This window comes from Trichosurus vulpecula, chromosome 5 (assembly GCF_011100635.1).
Source record: "Trichosurus vulpecula isolate mTriVul1 chromosome 5, mTriVul1.pri, whole genome shotgun sequence".
NCBI lineage: Eukaryota > Metazoa > Chordata > Mammalia > Diprotodontia > Phalangeridae > Trichosurus > Trichosurus vulpecula.
Window position 1 is genome coordinate 211,346,666 of NC_050577.1, and position 19,646 is coordinate 211,366,311.

At 35.6% G+C, this 19,646-nt stretch overlaps 1 protein-coding gene across 7 annotated transcripts in view; it reads left to right on the top strand.

The window, feature by feature from the left end:
* KIF21A (kinesin family member 21A) overlaps positions 1-19,646 on the top strand; it is a 168,029-nt gene that overhangs the window by 46,175 nt on the left and 102,208 nt on the right. For all 7 annotated transcript variants that reach the window (XM_036758758.1, XM_036758762.1, XM_036758759.1 and 4 more), the window contains exons 2-5: positions 10,746-10,968; positions 11,130-11,312; positions 15,179-15,328; positions 15,947-16,081. In XM_036758758.1, coding sequence (XP_036614653.1) covers positions 10,746-10,968; positions 11,130-11,312; positions 15,179-15,328; positions 15,947-16,081 — 691 coding nt within the window. The remainder of the gene's footprint in view (positions 1-10,745; positions 10,969-11,129; positions 11,313-15,178; positions 15,329-15,946; positions 16,082-19,646) is intronic.

Genomic DNA, 19,646 nt, shown 5'->3' on the forward strand with positions numbered 1-19,646 from the left:
GGAGTTTTTGTTTTGGGCTCTCTTTTAGGAGGAGGTGATTGGTGGATTCTTTAAATTTCTCTTTTAAGCTCTGGTTCTTGAATATAGCAGCAGTTTTCTTTGATAATTTCTTGAAAGATGATAGTGAGGCTCTTATCATGGCTTCAGGTAGTCCTATTTTTTCTTTTGGAGTGCTTCTCAGCACTGAGGCAATCAGGTGCCTTTGTTTGAATGGAGAGTCTCTGATGACCTGCCTAAGTCACATGAGTTTGAGTCACATGGTTGTGACACCCTCAGACCCTGAAGAAGTGTATTCTGAGGTTAGCATTTTGCTTTGAGGTTCACTCATTAGTGTGATTTGGCCAGACAAGACTCTGGGTAGCCATTAAGGAGCCCCCTGGCTTTGAAAAACTCAGATATTGGTGCTCCTCTTGCTGGTAACTATGTATGTGTTGCTATGGACAGACAGAAGCCCTGTCTGCTGATTTGTGTTATTTGCTCTGTTAATATAATTTCTGCTTATAATTTCTATTTTCTCTGAAGTTCAAGGTGCTGACTTTTTCCCCTGAACTAAGTGAATGATATATGTATGTTTAATTAAAGTGAGATTGTAAACTCTTTGAAGTTGCTTTCCTTAGAAAAGCAGATTAAAGAATCTGTGCTAACAGCCCTCCTGTGTGCTGGTGTTATTGGCCTTATATCTCTACAGCAACTGCAAGCAGCATTGTTGTTACAGAGGGGTATCCTTTAACTTTATTATTATTCAATATAGTGCTTGAAATGCCCACTATAGCAAAGAGAAAATGAGAGAACATATGCAAAAAGGAAACAAAATTATCATTTTTTGCAGATGATATGATTAAGTTAAAGAACTCTGGAAAAAAAACTAATTGAAACAAATACCAAGAACTTTAGCAATGCTGCAGGATATACAGACTCATATAAATCTTGAGAATTTCTGTATATTATCAACAAAGTCTAGGAGAAAGAGATAGAAAGAGAAATTCATTTAAAATAATTACAAACATTATCATTGTCTTTGATGAAATTATTGATCGTTTCTATGATTTGTTGTTTGAACCACTCCAATTACCAGTATCAAAAATGAAAAGGGTGAATTAACCACCAATGAAGAGAAAATTAAAGCAATCATCAGAAAATATTTTGCCCAAATACATGCCATTAAATCTGACAATCTAAGTGAAAATACTTAACCTCATTTCTGAAAAAAGAAATTGAACAAGCTATCAATGAACTGCATAAGAAAAAAATCTCCAGGGCAAGATGGGTTAACAAGCAAATTCTGCCAAACATTTAAAGAGCAATTTATTCCAGTACTATATAAGCTATTTGAAAAAATAGGCAAAGAAGGAATACTGCCAAATTCCTTTTATGACACAAATATGATGCTAAACCAGGAAGAGCCAAAGCAGAGAAAGAAAATTATAGACCAATTTTCCTAATGAATTTTGCTGCAAAAATTTTAAATAAAATACTAGTAAAGAGATTACAGCAATTTATCATGAGGATAATACATTATGACCAGGTGGGATTTATACCAGGAATACAAGGCTGGTTCAGTATTAGGAAAACTATCAGAATGATTGACCACATAAGTAAGAAGACAGAAATCATATGATTTTCTCAATAGATGCAAAATGTTTTTTGACAAAATACAGCACCCATTCCTATAAAACCACTAGAGAACATAGGAATAAATGAGGTTTTCCTTAAAATGATAAATAGTACCTATCTTAAACCACCAGCAAGCGTTATGTAATGGGGATAAGCTAGAAGCATTCCTGATAAGATCAGGGGTGAAACAAGAATGCCTATTATTTAGTATTGTACTAGAAATGTTAGCTTTAGTAGTAAGAGAAGAAAAAGAAATGGAAGGAATTAAAATAGGCAATGAGGAAATAAAACTATCACTCTTTGGAGATGATAGGATTGTATACTTAGAGAATCCTAGAGAATCAACTTAAAAAACTACTTAAAACAATTAGCTTCAGCATTGTGGCAAGATATAAAATAAATTCATATAAATCATCAGCAATTCTTCATATGACCAACAAAGCCTAGCAACCAGAGATAGAAAGAGAAATTCAATTTAAAATAATTGTAGAAGTATAAACTATTTGGGAGTTTATCTGCCAAGACGTACCTAGGAACTCCATGAACACAATTACAAAATGCGTTTCACACAAATAAAGCCAGATCTAAACAATTGGAGAAATATCAATTGCTCATGGGTAGGCTGAACTAATATAATAAAAATGACAAATCTACCAAAATTAATTTGTTTATTCAGTGCCATACCAATCAACCTACCAAAATTTATTTTACAAAGCTAGAAAAAATAATAACAATTCATCTAGAAGAGCATAAGTTCAAGAAGAATATCAAGGAAATTAATGGGAAAAAATGTAAAGGAAGGTGGCCCAGCTGTACCAGATCTAAAACTATATTATAAAGTGGCAGTCATCAAAACTACTTGGTACTGGCTAAGAAATAGAGTGGTGGATCAGTGGGATAGATTCGGTACACAAGACACAGTAGTAAATGACTATGGTAATCTACTGTTTGATGAACCCAAAGACTCCAGCTTCTGGGATAAGAACTCCCTATTTGATAAAAACTGCTGGGAAAACTGGAAAATAGTGTGGCAGAAACTAAGCATAGATCAACATTTCCACCCTATACTAAGATAAGGTTGAAATGGGTACATGATATAGACATAAAGGATAATACCATAAGCAAATTAGGAGAGCAAGAATAGTTCACCTGTCAGATCTTTGGAGAAGGGAAGAATTTATGACCAAACAAGAAATAGGGAATATTATGAAATGCAAAATGTATAATTTTGATAACATTAAATTAAAAAAGGTTTTGCACCAAGGCAATGCAGCCAAGATTAGAAAGCTGGGAAACAGTTTTTATAGTCAGTGTTTCTGATCAAGGCCTCATTTGTTTGTTGTTGTTGCTGTGTTGTATTTATACTGTTAAACATTTCTCAGTTACATTTGTTTCTGGTTTGGGTGGGGAGTTTTGTTGGCTGTGACTTCTGGCTTAGAGGGGATTTCCTTGCCTGGAACTCCCTATGCCAGTGAAATCACAGTCCCTCCCATTGCCCTCACACCACAAATGACACTGATGATAACTGAGTTTCTATACTGTCAAGTTTCAAAGTATTTTTTTCTTTTATAAGTTAATGTATTTTTAATTTTCAACATTCACTTCCCTAAGTTTTAAATTATTTCCCCCTTCCTTACCTCCCCCTACCCCAAGACGGCATGCAATCTGATACAGGATTTACATGTACATTCCTATTAAACATTTTTACATGAGTCATATTGTATAGAAGAATTAGAACAATGGGAGGAACCATGAGAAAGAAAAACAAAACAGAACAAAACAAAAAGAAAATAGTCTGCTTCAATCTGCATTCAGACTCCGTAGTTCCTTCTTTGGATGTGGAGGGCATTTTCCATCATGAATCTTTTGGAATTGTTTTAAATTGTTGCATTGCCGAGAAGAGCTAATTCTAACAAAGTCAGTCATTGCATACTATGCCTATTACTGTGTACAATGTTCTCCTGGTTCTGCTCACTTCACTCAGCATCAATTCATATAAGTCTTTCCAGTCTGCCTGTTCATCATTTCTTATAGCACAGTGGTATTCCATTACATTCATATGCTACAATTTGTTCAGCCATTCCCCAGTTTTTGGGTATCCCCTCAATCCAGTTCTTGGCCACCATAAAAAGAGCTGCTATAAATATTTTTGTCCATGTGGGTCCTTTCCCCATTTTTATGATCTCTTTGGGATACAACCCTAGGAGTGGTATTGCTGGATCAAAGGATGTGCATAGTTTGGACACAGTTCTAAATTGCTCTCCAAAATGGTTTGGATCAGTTCACAACTTCACCAATAATGTATCAGTGTTCCAATTTTCCCACGTCTTCTCCAACATTAATCATTTTCCTGTTTTGTCATGCTAGCAAATCAGATAGGTATGATGTGGCACCTCCGAGTTGTTTTAATTTGCGTTTCTCTAATAAATAGTGATTTAGAACATTTTTTCACATATATTTTATATATATGTATGTATATATACACACATATATATTTTATATATATGTGTGTATATATACACACATATATATTTATATGTATTTTAGAAATGAGTCAAGGCCTCATTTCTAAAATATATTGAGAACTGAATCAAATGTGTGAGAATACAAGTCATTTCCCAATTGATAAATTGTTGAAATATATGAATAGGTAGTTTTCAGATGAAGAAATTAAATCTATCTATAGTCATTCTTAATCACTATTGATTAGAGAAATTAGAGAGATTGATTAGCAAATTCAAACAACTCTGGGGTACCATCTCACACCTATTAGATTTTCTAATATGATAAAAAAGAAAAATGTTAATTGTTGGAGAAGATATGGGAAAATTGGAACACTAATACATTATTGGTGGAGTTGTGAACTGATGAAACTGTTTTGGAGAGCAATTTGGAACTATGTCCAAAGTGTGCCTACCCTTTCATCCAGCAATACCACTATTAAGTCTGTATCCCAAAGAGATCATAAAAATGGGAAAAGGACTGATATGTACAAAAATATTATAGCACGCTTGTTTTTTTTTTTTTGGTGGTTACAAAGAATTGGAAATTGAAGGGATGCCCATCAGTTGGGGAATGGCTGAACAAGTTGTGGTATATGAATGTAAGGGAATACTACTGTCCTGTAAGAAATGACAAGCAGGCAGATTTCAGCAAAACCTGTAAATACTTACATGGACCGAGGCTGGTGAAGTGAGCTCAACTAGCAGAATATTGTACATAGTAACAACAACATTGTGTGATGATCAGCTATGAATGACTTAGCTCTTCTCAGCAATACAATGATGACTCATTATGGAAAATGCTAACCACATCCAGAAAAAGACCTATGGAGTCTGAATGCAGATTGAAGTATACAATTTTCCCTTTTTTTTAATTTGTCTTTTCTTTCTCGTGTTTCTTCCCTTTTGTTCTGATTCTTCCACATGACTAATGTGGAAGTATATTAAACATGATTGTACATGTATAACCTGTATCAGATTGCTTGTTCTCTTGAGGAGGGAGGAACGAAGGGAAGGAGAGAGAAAAGTTTGGAACTCAAAGTCTTACAAAAATGAATGTTGAAAACTATCTTTACATGTGATGGGAAAAAATAAAATATTAAATGTTAAAAGAAAAGAAAATTATGATTAAGTAGTATAGAGAGGTACATGTATTGAAACAAGTAGGATTTGTTCATCTCTATCCCTGAGAAATTTGATAATATTGTAATATTGTAAATTTGGTCATTGATAAATGGTCAAAGGATGTGAAACAGAAAGTTTGCAAAGGAAGAAATCCAAGCTATCAAGAACCATGTTTTTTAAAAATGTGCCAAATCATTAGTGATTAGAGATATGCAAATTAAAGGAGCTCTGAGGATCTGTCTTATACCTAACAGGCACAACTTAATTATCATTCAGGTTGTCCGTTAAGCACTAGAGCAAGAGAAGGCAGCAGCTGAAAAAGTTGCACTTCTCTTTTCTCCCTAAACCTTCATCTTATATCCCCTATGCACTTAAATATGCTTGGTATATATATTTGTGAGTGTATCTATCCCTTTTCCTGTTTGTCTACCTCTTATTTTCACTTTGGTGACATCTGTAGTATTAATGTGATAGAAGATCTTCCCCACCCATTCACTAGGCCTCAGGTGGGCCTAGGTGGGAAAGCTTTATCATATCTTTGTTTGTAAGTAGGCCTTAAGTCCCTACTAGGTGCCAAGCCATTGTGGGTGTGAAGCCCTCAGTGCCCTAAGGGGAGTTGCTAAGACCAGAGTCAATGGTATGTCCACTGAGTTCTAGTCAATCATGAATTCAGCCAATTGGAGACCTGAGTTCTAGCCAGTCAGATGCCAGCTAGGACTCTATATAAAGAGAGAGCAGAACTGAGAGCCACAGAACTGAGAGGAAGACACTGAGGCAGCAGACATCAAGAGGGCGCTGAAGAGCAAACTTTGAGAGAAGCAGTGTTATCAGGGCTGCAGAAGAGAGTGCTGAGCAGAGTTGGGATTTGTGAGTGATTGTTTAGAGGAAGGCCCTAGTTAAGGGGAAGGTTACAGGATGACTTGGTTCCTTGCTATAATACTGTGTTATAATTTCCTTGTTACTACATTGAGGTGGGCTTACTGGTTTGGGAACATAATTGCTACTTTATTGAATTGGGGGTATTGGTTCTCCAATTTGATCCTCTGGAGTCTAAATAAATGCCATGCTTCCTCTGCCTTCTACATAGAGTTTTTCATACTTTGCGATTCCGAACCATTCAGGCATATTGTATAACTTTTTTTCTTTTAAGAAAGGTTTTCTGAGTATTTGGAGCTGCATATGCTTTTTTTCTAGTCCCTTCTTTAACATAAGAGTTGATATGTTTTGAAAATCCATTACCGCAAACTTCATGGTTGCAATTTAGACTTATGGCAAGTTAGTTTTCAAGCTTCATTATTTTATTTCGGTTTTTTTTGGGGGTGGGGCAGGGCAATTGAGGTTAAGTGACTTGCCCAAGGTCACACAGCTAGTACACCTGTCAAGTGTCTGAGGCCAGATTTGAACTCAGATCCTCCTGACTCCAGGGCCAGTGCTCTACTCACTGCGCCACCTAGCTGCCTCTAAACTTCATATTTTAGTTTGTTTGAATTAGCTTGAATTGGACCTTCATCTGAGAATTCCCGATTTACATAATTTTTAGGGGGTTTTACTTGGTTTAAAACAGTCTCCCTCTAGTACCTATACCCTTAGCTTTCCAAATGTAACCGTCTTCTTAGGTGCATTTCTGTGATTCCATCCTGGATACTGTGCCCCTAGTTAAATTGTGGGGTTGCTACTTTGTCAGAACACTGGCAGTGTTTACCTCTTGCCACGCAAGCTCAGGGGTCTCACCTATCTTGGTAATTCTTAAGATGCCTTTCCCATACCTTGAGATTGTGTTGAAATAAAGTAGATGATTATTGCCTTTTCTAAAGATTCTCCTTCATTAGCAAGGAAAACAGACTATTGAGTATAAATTATAAAATTAAATAAAATACATTCTGGGATGATATCCTAAGATTGTTATCTCAGCAACTAAACTTTGCATCTAATTTTTATGTATTTAGTTGAAACAGAATTAGCATATTTTAGTAATAAATAAGATAGAATAAAATTACAATAATCTAACAATATATATCTGTGAATGTATCTATCCCTTTTCCTGTTTGTCTACCTCCTGTTTTCACTTTGGTGAAATATATTTATAAATACATTGTATTTATTTATTCATAAATATAAATACATGAATATAAATATATAAAAGATTTCATTCAATATTTGTTTCCTTCATTTTGAAAATTTAGTTTTCTCTGAGATGTTATGTTTAAGACATTTTTTCTAAGCACTGTGAATACAAATATAAACAGTTAGAGTTGTCCTTACCTTACATTCTAATGGCCACATTAGAATGGGCCACTTGTTATGTAGGTCAGTGGTGTGAGTCTCAAATAGACACAAGAGCCATATATAAGGATCCCTGTGGGTCTGCGTATTGATTTAGAAAACCACATATTCAGATTTTCTATGTTCTTTTGTATTTTAAATTTAAATTTATTTTGTTAAATGTTTCCTAATTACATTTTAATTGATTTGATGTTGCACTTGAGAGTGTTTTGGGTTTGACACCCAGGATGATGGGAAGTGGCTTGGAGACCTGATTTGGGACAAGATAAAGTGAAAATTTACTTATTAGAGCCCAGCTTTTCAGGGGCAGATTCCAGGTGTCCATTGAGAGGAAGATGAATGAGGATGATGGTCAAAGGGCAGACAGCATGTTGAGGAAATGGAAAGTGACTTAGGTACCTGGTTATTGGCAAGATAAGGCAAAAGGTCACCCATAATAAGAACCACAATCTTTATTTACCAGAGTGTTCTATGTGGTAAATAAATATAGAGTTAGATGGCAGTGAGGAAGGTCTATACAAAACCTCTGTGTTTCCTTTGTACGCACAAGGCACACCCATATTTCTCCAGATAAAATTTTCTCTGCATTCTCATACTATAGCAAAATCTCCCTAGTGGATCCCCTTCCATTGTAAGGACAATCTTAATAGCATTCCAGTAATAAGTTAAAAAAGCTCAGAACAAAAGTGAAAGAAAGAACAACAGAAATAGGGTTGGGTAAAACTTGACCATGTGAGGAGCTCCAGAAAACGGGGATTAAGCACTCAGATTTGACTGGCATCAACCCCACAAAAACTGGGTTAAGTTGTCCCACATCTAACATAGAGGCTAGATACAGGTATCCAGTGTTGGACCTCACAGGTGATCAGGGTACACCTCCCTCCTTGGTATGTACCTTGCCATACTGATGTGTACCAGGTTCATTGCTCAGGGAGTCTAACCTTCCAGTCATCAGAGATTGTGCTCCCTACTCTCACATTTAACTGATTAGTCTCCTCCTCCTTGGCTATATAGAGCATATGAAATTTTTGCTTGTTGTCTAGGGTTTACCAAAGAGAAGAGTCAGTAAAAACAATGTAAATTAGGTACCTAGTGTACAAACTTGAATTGGACATGGAGCAGATAATTTATTCTCACTTAATAAAGGGAATGCTAAGAACAGAATTTAGTGGCTAATCATAATTATTGCTACAGTATGTTGAGAGACTGCTAATTAAGTAGAAGCATTTCACATTTCATCTTTGCTTTGGCTATTTGTCCAATCATACCAAGTCTGATCTTTCTGGTGACCTGTCCTGATGATGATGCTTTTCTAGACGAAAATCTAATCTTGCCATTTCGAGCCACTGTAATTGTGGTAGAAACTGCCCTTGTCATCAGCACTTGAAGGTCTTCTAGGGCTTTTTGATGTTCTTGATGTTTTGATGTTTAAAGGAAAAGAAACACAAAAAAAGAGGCAAAAGCAGCTAGGGGTCCCTGGTATAAGACCTACTAGCTGAGCCTATGCTTCATGTGGAGAATGTGGGGCCTGGGGAACCCCTGCCCATCCATTTTTCAAAGAAAAGGAGAGAGCCTTTTTTCCTACACCCTGATACTAGAATCACGTTGTCTTATCTCAATTTAACTACATCTCACAGAACCTGCCTATCTCTTCTTCTACAAGATGTGGTATGTGAGTCATCAGATTTTCTAGCTAAGCTAGAAAATAGTTCCAAGGCTTAGAGCTGAATTAATAAGAAATGAAATAAGAAATGAATAAGAAACAAATTCTCACCCCAAGCCCTCTTGTGTTTGGATTGGAAGCAGACAGAGAATATTTGTGCATGCTCTAAGTCAGTCAGTCACTAAACATTGAATATGCATCTGCTATGGGCTATGCACTGATAATCATTTATCATCATTTGAATCCTAGTAAGGTCCAGAGCCTGAACTAATCAACCAGAAGAACCTCGACCTAACAGATATTCCTTTGTTCCCTGAATAAACTCAGAGAATACCTCTTCCTATGTCAACAAGGCCAGATGGAGCTGACTTAAGAGCATTTTTTCCTGTTTATGACCATGAAGGATGAGACCCTTAACCTGAGACACTATCCTGAATAATGGGACTTTTTCTTAATATTTTATGGACATATACTATGTTGTGGCATGTTAATGATAAAGAAAACACAGATATCCTGGGTCATAATTTCAATTGACACTTTGTCAGCTCTCTTATCTTATTGTATATGCCACCTATTCAATTAAGAAAGTTCCTTCCTTATAATATAGTTAAACATATATGGAGATTATAAATTTGAGTGACATAGGGACCCTGAATGGGGGTTTGTCAGGCAGTCAGATTTTATCTGGCTCCATACACACACACACACACACACATTCTGCTAGCTTTAAGGGAAGAAATAATATAAATATTTATTACCTCTCCCTTTCTCCTTCTCCCAATATATTCCTCTCTTATCCCTTAATTTTTTTTTTTAGATAACATCTTTTCATATTCAGCTCACCCGGTGCCCTCTGTTTATATATATGTATATTCCCTTCAACTACCCTAATACCAAGAAAGGTCTCATGAGTTACAAATATCATCTTTCCAGGTAGGAATGTAAACAAAACAGTCCAACTTTAGTAAGTCCCTTATGATTTCTCTTTCCTGTTTACCTTTTCATGCTTCTCTTGAGTCTTGTATTTGAAAGTCAAATTTTCCATTCAACTCTGGTTTTTTCATCAAGAATGTTTGAAAGTCCCCTATTTTATTGAAAGTCCATATTTTGCCCTGAAGTATTATACTCAGTTTTGCTGGGTAGGTGATTCTTGGTTTTAATCCTAGCTCCTTTGACCTCCAGAATATCATATTCCAAGCCCTTCGATCCTTCAGTGTAAAAGCTGCCAGATCTTGTGTTATCCTGATTGTGTTTCCATAATACTTGAATTGTTTCTTTCTGGCTGCTTGCAATATTTTCTCCTTTACCTGAGAACTCTGGAATTTGGCTGAAATATTCCTAAGAGTTTTCTTTTGGGGATCTTTTTTAAGAGGAGATCGGGGGATTCTTTCAATTTCTATTTTACCCTCTGGTATAGAAATCTCCCCTAGCCCATCATATTTCTTGCTGCTTCTTATGGTGGAGGTGGAATTAGCTGTGTTACCTCTCCTGACAACTAAGCACAAGACCCTGAGCCAACGAAAGCCCAATCTCTTATTTATATGTTTGTTTTTTCACAGGATTCGACCTCAGCTTGCGAAAGAAAAAATTGAAGGATGCCATATTTGTACTTCTGTCACACCAGGAGAACCTCAAGTGTTTCTAGGAAAAGATAAAGCTTTTACCTTTGACTATGTGTTTGATATTGAATCTCAGCAAGAACAGATCTACACACAATGTATAGAAAAACTAATTGAAGGTTGTTTTGAGGGCTACAATGCTACAGTTTTTGCTTATGGACAAGTAAGTACTGAATTATGACTAAATTGTAAAAAATCGGTCAAGTCATTCCTTATAGCAGAATTGTTATTCAGTAGCAGTTTTATTGCTATTCTTGACATTGTCTAAAACTGTATCTTTTCTTTTTGGCAAGTTTGTTCATTTTCTTTTTTTCTGATATTTAGACTGGAGCTGGCAAAACATACACTATGGGAACAGGATTTGATGTCAATATCATTGAAGAAGAACAGGGTATTATTTCTCGTGCTGTTAAGCATCTTTTTAAGTGTATTGAAGAAAAAAAAGAAATTGCTATTAAAAATGGAGTTCCACCCCCTGATTTTAAAGTTAATTCACAATTCTTAGAGGTAATATTTGATTATTTTCTTAACCTTAAAAAAAACCAAAACTTTGTCTTCAATTAAGTGGTTCAGTAAGAATTGTTTTTACATTTTTCATATGATAATTAAAATCATGGAATAACATTAAGATTGTTTTGAAAACATCTATTCTTTTTAAAAGTGGTACTGATATTTAAAGTTGTACTTGAAAAAGGTATTTCTTTTTCTCTCTTTTAAAAATTTATTTTTAACCTTGATTTTTAAAAAATTTTCAGTTCCAAATTCTCTTCCTGCCTCTCGCCCCCTGACCCATTGAGAAGACAAACAGTATATCAGTTATACATGTGAAGTAATGCAAAACATATTTTCGTGTTAGTCACGTCCCCTTGTCCTCCCCCATCTCACCCTTGCAAGAAAATGTAAGGAAAATGAAAATGCGTGCTTCAGTCTGTGCTCAGTTCATCAGTTCTCTCTGGAGGTAGATAGCATCTTTCATCATGAGTCAAAAGGACTGTTACTAAATATATGCATATGTTACTATGCTATTTTGAAATGTAATGCATCTTTTGTGAAAACTTTTTTATGTGTGCTTAATTTTGTAGATTGACGGGTTTTATAACCTGAATGCCTAACTCATTCTGATAAGAAAACTACACTGTAACTGATGATTAAAAAAACTTGACAAATGTTTATACCAAGCAAGGACAATTAATGCTGTTCATTTCAGAATATTTTCCTTATATGAGTATAATGTGATGACCAGTAATATCAGAATAGCCATCTAATACAAAAAGGAAGAGGGGATGAGAAGGAGCAGCTGCCTTATGAACCTCATTCTTTTCTGAACTGATCAAGGAAGGAAGAATACACATACATACACAGGGAAATAGAAAAGGGAAGAAGGACAAGAGGGCAATTAGAAGGAGGGTGAATATAGGAGGGATTAGTGCTAAGCTTCCTTTGATGTAGCAAAGAATGGGAATATGAGTGGGTGTCCATAAATTGGGGAATGGCTGAACAAGTAGAGTATATATAAATGTTATGAAATATTGTTTTGCTGTGAGAAATAATGAAAGAGATGGTTTTAGAGAAACCTAAGACTTGTATGAACTGATGCAAACTGAAGTGAACAAAATGACAATATGGTAAAGACAAATATCTTTGAAAGAATTAAGAATTCTGATAAGACTGATGATCAACCACTAGTCTAGAAGACATGAGAAAACATGCTGTCCACCCCCTAATAGAAAGGTAAAGGATTCAGAGTGTAGAATGAGCCATTTCTGGTAGGACATGGCCAATTTGGGAATTTCTTTTCCTTGGCTATATGTTTGCAATGGGGGATTTGTTTTCTTTCATTCTCAGTTGGCAGAGGGAGAAGAAGGGTTGCAGTGAGAGGGAGAAAAGGTTAATTTTTGTTAATTAAAAAAATTTTTTAAAAATAGAATTTGCCCTAGTTATTTGGGGAAAATGCATAAAGAATACATAGTGATCAAATTATGATATGCATTTGGGTAGAGTGACCTCATCTGAAAGTTCATGTAACATTTCACATCTAGAGCATCTCGGCCTATTTAAAAACCAAACCAAAAAAACTTCTTTTTTTCTCTCTCCTACTCCCACTGCATTATTTTTAAAAAATGAACAAATTTCTTGTGACAAGTATATGTAGTCAGGCAAAACCAATTCACCTGTTGTCTGTACATAGAAATTTATCTCATTCTATTCCTTAAATCCATCACCTATGTATTGGATAGTACATTTCATCACTGATGCTATGACCATTATATTTATCATTTTTTCTGTAGCTTTCAGAGTAGTTTATTTTTAGTGTTCTCGTGGTTCTGCTGTTGTCATTCTTCATTAGTTTATAGAAGTGTTCAAAATTCTTTATTTTTATAATATTGATGTGATAATTTGGTTTTCTTTTTAATCAGGTTAGTTATTTATTTTTAAATAGTTCCTAGTTTTATTTATCAATTCAGATAAGTGGTGCAGTGGATAGAATGCTGGGCCTGGAATCAAGAAGATCTGAATTCCAATTCAATCTCAGATATTTACCTAGCTGTGTAACCCTGGGCAGGTCACTTACCTTATTTGCCTCAGTTTCCCCATCTGTAAGATGAGGATACTAATAGCAGCCATCTCCTAGGATTGTTGTGAGGTTCAAATGAGATTTAACTGTAAAGTGATTAGCATAGTGCCCAGCACATAGTAAGTGCTATGTAAATGTTTGTTTTTGTTGTTATTCAGTGGGGTTTTTTAAAATTTTGTTAATTTTGCTTTCAGTGATCTTAAGCTGCTCATTGCCTTTAGACCCCATCTTTTCAACTTACATATTTAACAATGACATTATATGGGTGTGAATCATGGAACACCACAAACTCATAAGAATCAAAATTGCAGAAACAAATGTGTAAGTAGGTAGTGCAGTGTGATGATGTTAACTAGCACATGAAAAATAGTGGACAGATTCATCGCATGGGCATATATGACCAGAAAAGTACCAAGAGTCATGTGGCAAGAGTAAAGCAATCTAGTCTGAATACTACGTTGGTATCTACAAAATATAAAAACAAAGAAAGTCTTCTGAATATTCATCTTCCATGAAGAGAAATGATGAGAAAAGCATGGTCAAGTATTGCACAGGATGAGAGAGTGTGGAGGAATGCACTGATGGAGACAATACCCATATTGACAAGTTCATGGATCTATCAAAATATCAAAAAAATATTGATTACTCTTGAACTTATAACACTATTTGCTAGGAAGTTCAAATTAAATATCACCTATTTTGTTCCTCATCTAAAATTCATCCGTAAAATGGATCTCATTATTTACCAGTTTCCCATTTAAACCAAGAACCCCACTGAACTTATTTTAGAAGGCCCCTTCGTAATTCACCTTGTTCATAGTTAAACATCCAAGTCACAAATTAAGCAAACTGTTAACAGATGACTCAGGCACCTATATTTAGTATAGTAATAAGTATTTTACCAAGGAAGTAGGTTACATTAAAATAGTATATTGTATTATTATAATTGTTATGTTATTCTGACTTACTGATAGCTTACTAAGGGACGATGTAGCTGATGTTTTCTAAAATTCTCTAAAAGAAACAAGTACTCACCTGAGAAATATTTTTAACTTTCTAGAGCTACAGATAAACTTATTGTTCCTAAATACATTTACATTTTACATGATTGAATGTATTTTTTTCAACTACTGAGACCTATCCCTTTGCCTTCATGACAAAGATTTGCTCAGCTTCCTCAACCTGGGGTGTCAATTACTGTATTAAACCAACTGAAATGTGAAGTTTTACTTTCTGAGTGCCTTAAGTCATTTTTTAGGGTATATGAAAAGTGAGGTATATATTTTTCCTATGTATAAAAATCTTTCAAATCCATTTTCAGGCTTTCATATGATTTATTTACCATAACAGGTAATTTTTACCTTGATCTTTCCATTTTGTTTGTGTCTTTACCCACAAAGTCATTTGATGTTTTGCATATTATGTACCTTAAATGATTACTTTTGTAAATATTGTTTTCTAATTTAATTTTAATTGCCTTCTATATTAGCTGCTTTTAAATAATAATCTTATTAAAGAAATATAGAGTTGTAAGTAGCTATGAATTAAGTAATTTTCAAAAAGGAATTTTTCAGTATCAAAAAGGAAAATTTCAGGGGCAGCTAGGTGGCACAGTGAGTAGAACACCGGCCCTGGAGTCAGGAGTACCTGAGTTCAAATCCGGCCTCAGACACTTGACACACTTACTAGCTGTGTGACCTTGGGCAAGTCACTTAACCCCAATTGCCCTGCCCTCAACCCTCAAAAAAAAAAAAGGAAATTTTCATTAAGATTAACATTTTACATTTTATTTTGCCAGCTTTATAATGAAGAAGTTCTTGATCTCTTTGATACCACTCGTGACATTGATGCAAGAAACAAAAAGTCTAGTATACGAATCCATGAGGACTCAACTGGAGGAATTTATACTGTGGGAGTTACAACACGTAGTGTGAATACAGAATCGGAGGTGATGACTACCTTACATTTCAAATAATTATTGAACATTTATAAAGCTTTTAATATGTTCAAGCTTTAGGCTGGGTACTGAAATAAAAAAAATCATTTCTTTTAATAAATTTACAATGGAGCAAAAGGGATAAAATGGATGGGGTGAGGTATGAAACCAGAATCCTTTTGCATTATTTGCTATCATAGTTTTAGTAATGTTGTGATGTCTTAAAGAAGACTATAGTGAAAAAATTTTAAAAATTAGCAAAAGATGTGTGTGTGTGTGTGTGTGTGTGTGTGCGTGTGCATGCGCGTGCACACAGATATACATTTTTTTAATCTGTGCAAAAACTTATTAGGAAATAATTTTCAAATAAAACTGCATATGCCAATAAATACTGAACAAATAAATCTCATAGGATTTTCTTCTATTAAAATAATAGGCTATTGAACTTGGAATTTAATCTCAAAGATTCGTTGCACCTACAATAATGATATAAAATAATATCTTAATCAACTCTGTCCTAAACATCAGTAAATATGATTGGTTTAACCATTTAAGGTAAATCTTTGTTGTGTTGTATCTCATTTAAATATTGTCCAAGTGTTATTTTTTTCTCATCTTCCCATTTTCTAGATGATGCAGTGTTTAAAGCTGGGAGCTTTGTCTCGAACTACTGCAAGTACTCAGATGAACGTGCAAAGCTCTCGTTCACATGCCATTTTTACCATTCACTTGTGTCAGACCAGAGTGTGTCCCAAAATAGATGCTGTAAGTTTCTGTTTCTAATTTCTCAAAGTCTTTGATTTCGCTAAATTCAAATTTGACTTTCCCTAGATCATTCAATATGTGCTAAGCACTAAACTAGACAGTTAGATGGAGCAGTTTTAGATTTGGAATTCAGAAGACCTGAGTTTGAAATTCTGCCTCAGACACTGTATGACCAAGGGCAAATCAATTAACTTTTCTCACTCTCAGTTTCCTCATCAATAAGATGAGAATAATAATAATACCTACTTTACAACGTTGTTGTTAGCATCAAATGAGATAATGTATCTAAAGCACGTTGCAAAATAGCTACATAAATGTTAGCTAATAATTATTATTACTAGGCAATGGAGATATAAATGCAATATTGAAAGTTTTTTCCTTCAATGGGCTTGCATTTTCTTCAAGGTAAACAATATATACATAGAAAATTATAAAATATACACCCCGTTTCTTATGGGGGAGGGGGAACCCTAGCACCTGGGGTGATCAGAGTAGGTTTCCTGTTAGCATTTGAACTTGAGCTTTGAAGTAGTTAGGTATTCTACAGGGCAGAGGTGAAGAGGGACTCCATTCCATTTGTGGGGAACAGCTGGATGCTTTTGCGAAAGCATCAAGATTGGAGATAGAATGTATTGGCTGATTAACAGCAAGTAAGCCTATTTGGCCAGAATGCAAGGGCTGAGTGAAAAAATGTGCATGTGCAACAAGATTAGAAAAGTAGTATGAAGCTATATCGTGCAAAGCTTTAAAAGCCAAACAAAGGGGTATATTCTACAAGGAAGAGGGGGTTTTTTTTTTGAGCAGATGAAGGCAGTGACAACTATGTTTTAGGAATGTCAATTTGGCAGCTGATGGAGGATGGATTAGAGAGTAAAAAGATTAGCTAGGTGATCATCCAAGAGGCTATTGCAGTTGTTGAAGTAAGAGGTGATAAGGGCTAGAACCAAAGTTGTGGTTGTATAAGTGTGGAAAAGAGATTGTATACAAGATGTATTGTGGAGGTAGAATCAACAAGACTTTGGAACACATTGCATGTAAGGAGTAAGGTAGAGAGAGGAGTCAAAAATGACTTTAAAATAGTAAATCTGGGTGACTGGAAGGATAATTGTGCTTTTGACGTGAATTATTACATAGATTTTTTTGTGTTCAAAATGAAGTCCTCTATATTGCACATCTAGGAGATTCATTGTCTCAATCATATTTTATTGAGTTTCATTCTAACCTGATTAAAAATAAAGGTTAACACTTAAACCTTCTAAAGAGAAATAATTGATTAGCATGTATAACAGGTTTATAATATGCAGCTATTAAAATAGGCTTATATCTTAGTAGTCTTATAGTGTGCAGCAATTACCCATAGGCCTATAGCTTTAACTAAGAATTTTTGCACCTCGAGCAAATAGTACAAAGACTACAGGCCACTGGTTGGGAAGACCGTCTTTCTTCCTGCCTTACCCAGAAGAGGATCATTTTTTAGTTCCCTGTTTAAAATGAGCATAGCACCTAGTTTTCAGAGTAATTAGTTTTTCCTTCTCATTTGACATCTAAGAAGCCTGATTACTTGGGAGTGTGGGTAAAATGCTAATTTTTTACAGGAAACAGATGGTATGATTGGGAAGAGGGCTTGAAACTTCTACTCTCCCCAGATATCAGTGTATTATATTAGAGCTGCAGCAGACCTTAGGACCTATCCAGTTCAATTCCTTGATTTTAATGAGAAAGAAATAATTCTCATGGATGGGAAATAACTTGCTGAAGTACACAGAAGAAGGGACATCCAACTCTTATTGAAATTGAGGTATAGGGAGTGGGAGTGGGGGGGAAAAGAAATTGAGGCTGAGTTGAAGTAGAGTCAAATGGACCCTACAGATTGAAAGACTGTTAGAGCCAGAAGGGATCTTAGAAACCACTTTTTAACCCTATCATTTATAGAAGAGAAATCAGATTTATGAGGCAGAGTCACTAAAATGGGGGTCCACTGGCTTCTTGGACATGTCCTTTTAGCTAGCATGTTGACATTTGGGATCCATAGAGGATAAAAGGGCATCATTCCTTCTAGGTGTAGCAACAATTGGGCTAGCAGCAGCTGTTGAGGTGTAAGACCCAACAAGACCAGGAGCAAGAGCTGCCAGCACAGGTTCTTTGATCTGCTTTACTAAGGAAAGCAACGTTAAGGGGTTAACAATCTCACTTTAATCCAACATAGAAATATCATTCGCTTAGTTCAGGAGGAAAAGCCTGAACTTCAGAGCAGGTACGAACAAATTACAAACATACACAATATAAACAGACCAAATCACAATTCATAGTTCCCAGGAAAGAATCAACATCTGGGTTGACAAAGCTGGGAGCCCTTAATGGCTTGCCCAGAGTCACACACCACTCTTCCAGTGACTGAGAGCCCCAAAAGTCAAAGGCCCACTTTGGATCTTATATACCCCTATCAGGGTCTGAAGGATTCACACCTAATCAGCAGAAGGCTGTGGGCCTGGTGCTTTACACCTAGTAAGGCTTAATCAAATGCATTTGATTACTTTAGCATTTCTAAAAGAGAAAACAGTTAAAAAAAAGTCCCACCTTAATTACCAATACATTAGGGCAAAGGCCTAGGGTCCTTATAACTCAGGATAGTGAATGATGAGGGAGTGTAGGTCTTTCTGGGAGTACCCTGACCCCATGCAAATATCCAAACCTCAGGAAAATATAAGTATTTTGGAAGGGTAAAGGCTCAAGAGAAAGAAAAATGCTGGGAGTGGGGAAGGCCAGAGTACTTTGTTTAGCCTCTTAAAGCTTGGGTTAAAGCAAATACCTGACTGTGGAATTTCTAGAAAATTGATACTTGAGACATTATATAATCATTAACTTTATGATGTGGCACAGAAAGCAAGCAAAAATATATATATATCCACACACAATTGCAATACAAAGAGGTTTTTCCTCTCATGCAAGAAACTTACCCCAGCTGGATGTAAGTAAGATGTGTTATGGTAGAAAAGTTCTCAGTGTTCTTTACTGATACCAGACTTAGGTGAAGCTCAGGTGGGGGAGTTTCTTTATCAGGACTACAGATTAATGTGAGGGTCTAATGTTAACTAAGGCAGAAGGAGAATGACTCAAGGCCCTGTAGCAGATCAAGAGTTTATTCACTAAAAAGTTGCTAGCCTGATTCACCTGATAGAAAGTTAACAGTAGAAAAGTACCACTGTCTGCGTTGCCTCTGTGCGTCTATGGCGTTAGGGGACCACTTAGCCTAAGTGACTCCGTATTGGAGTTCTATCAAACAGTATCCATAACATCAAACATCAGCAATAATCATAACATAAAATATAAAGTTTATAATTAACACAGAGGCATCCTCAGAGAGTCATGGCTAAGGCCCCTTTTTCTGGACTGATTGTGTATATACGTGTGTATGTGTGTTGGGATGGAGTGGGGTGGGGTAGAAAGATAAGTCTCATCCCATGGCTGGTTTTGGGCTGCCCTCTCTCTCAGAACAATGAGATGTGATGATAGAGGTGAACCTTCACTAAGGGCACTCACTAGCTTGCTAAGCCCAGACTAAGTG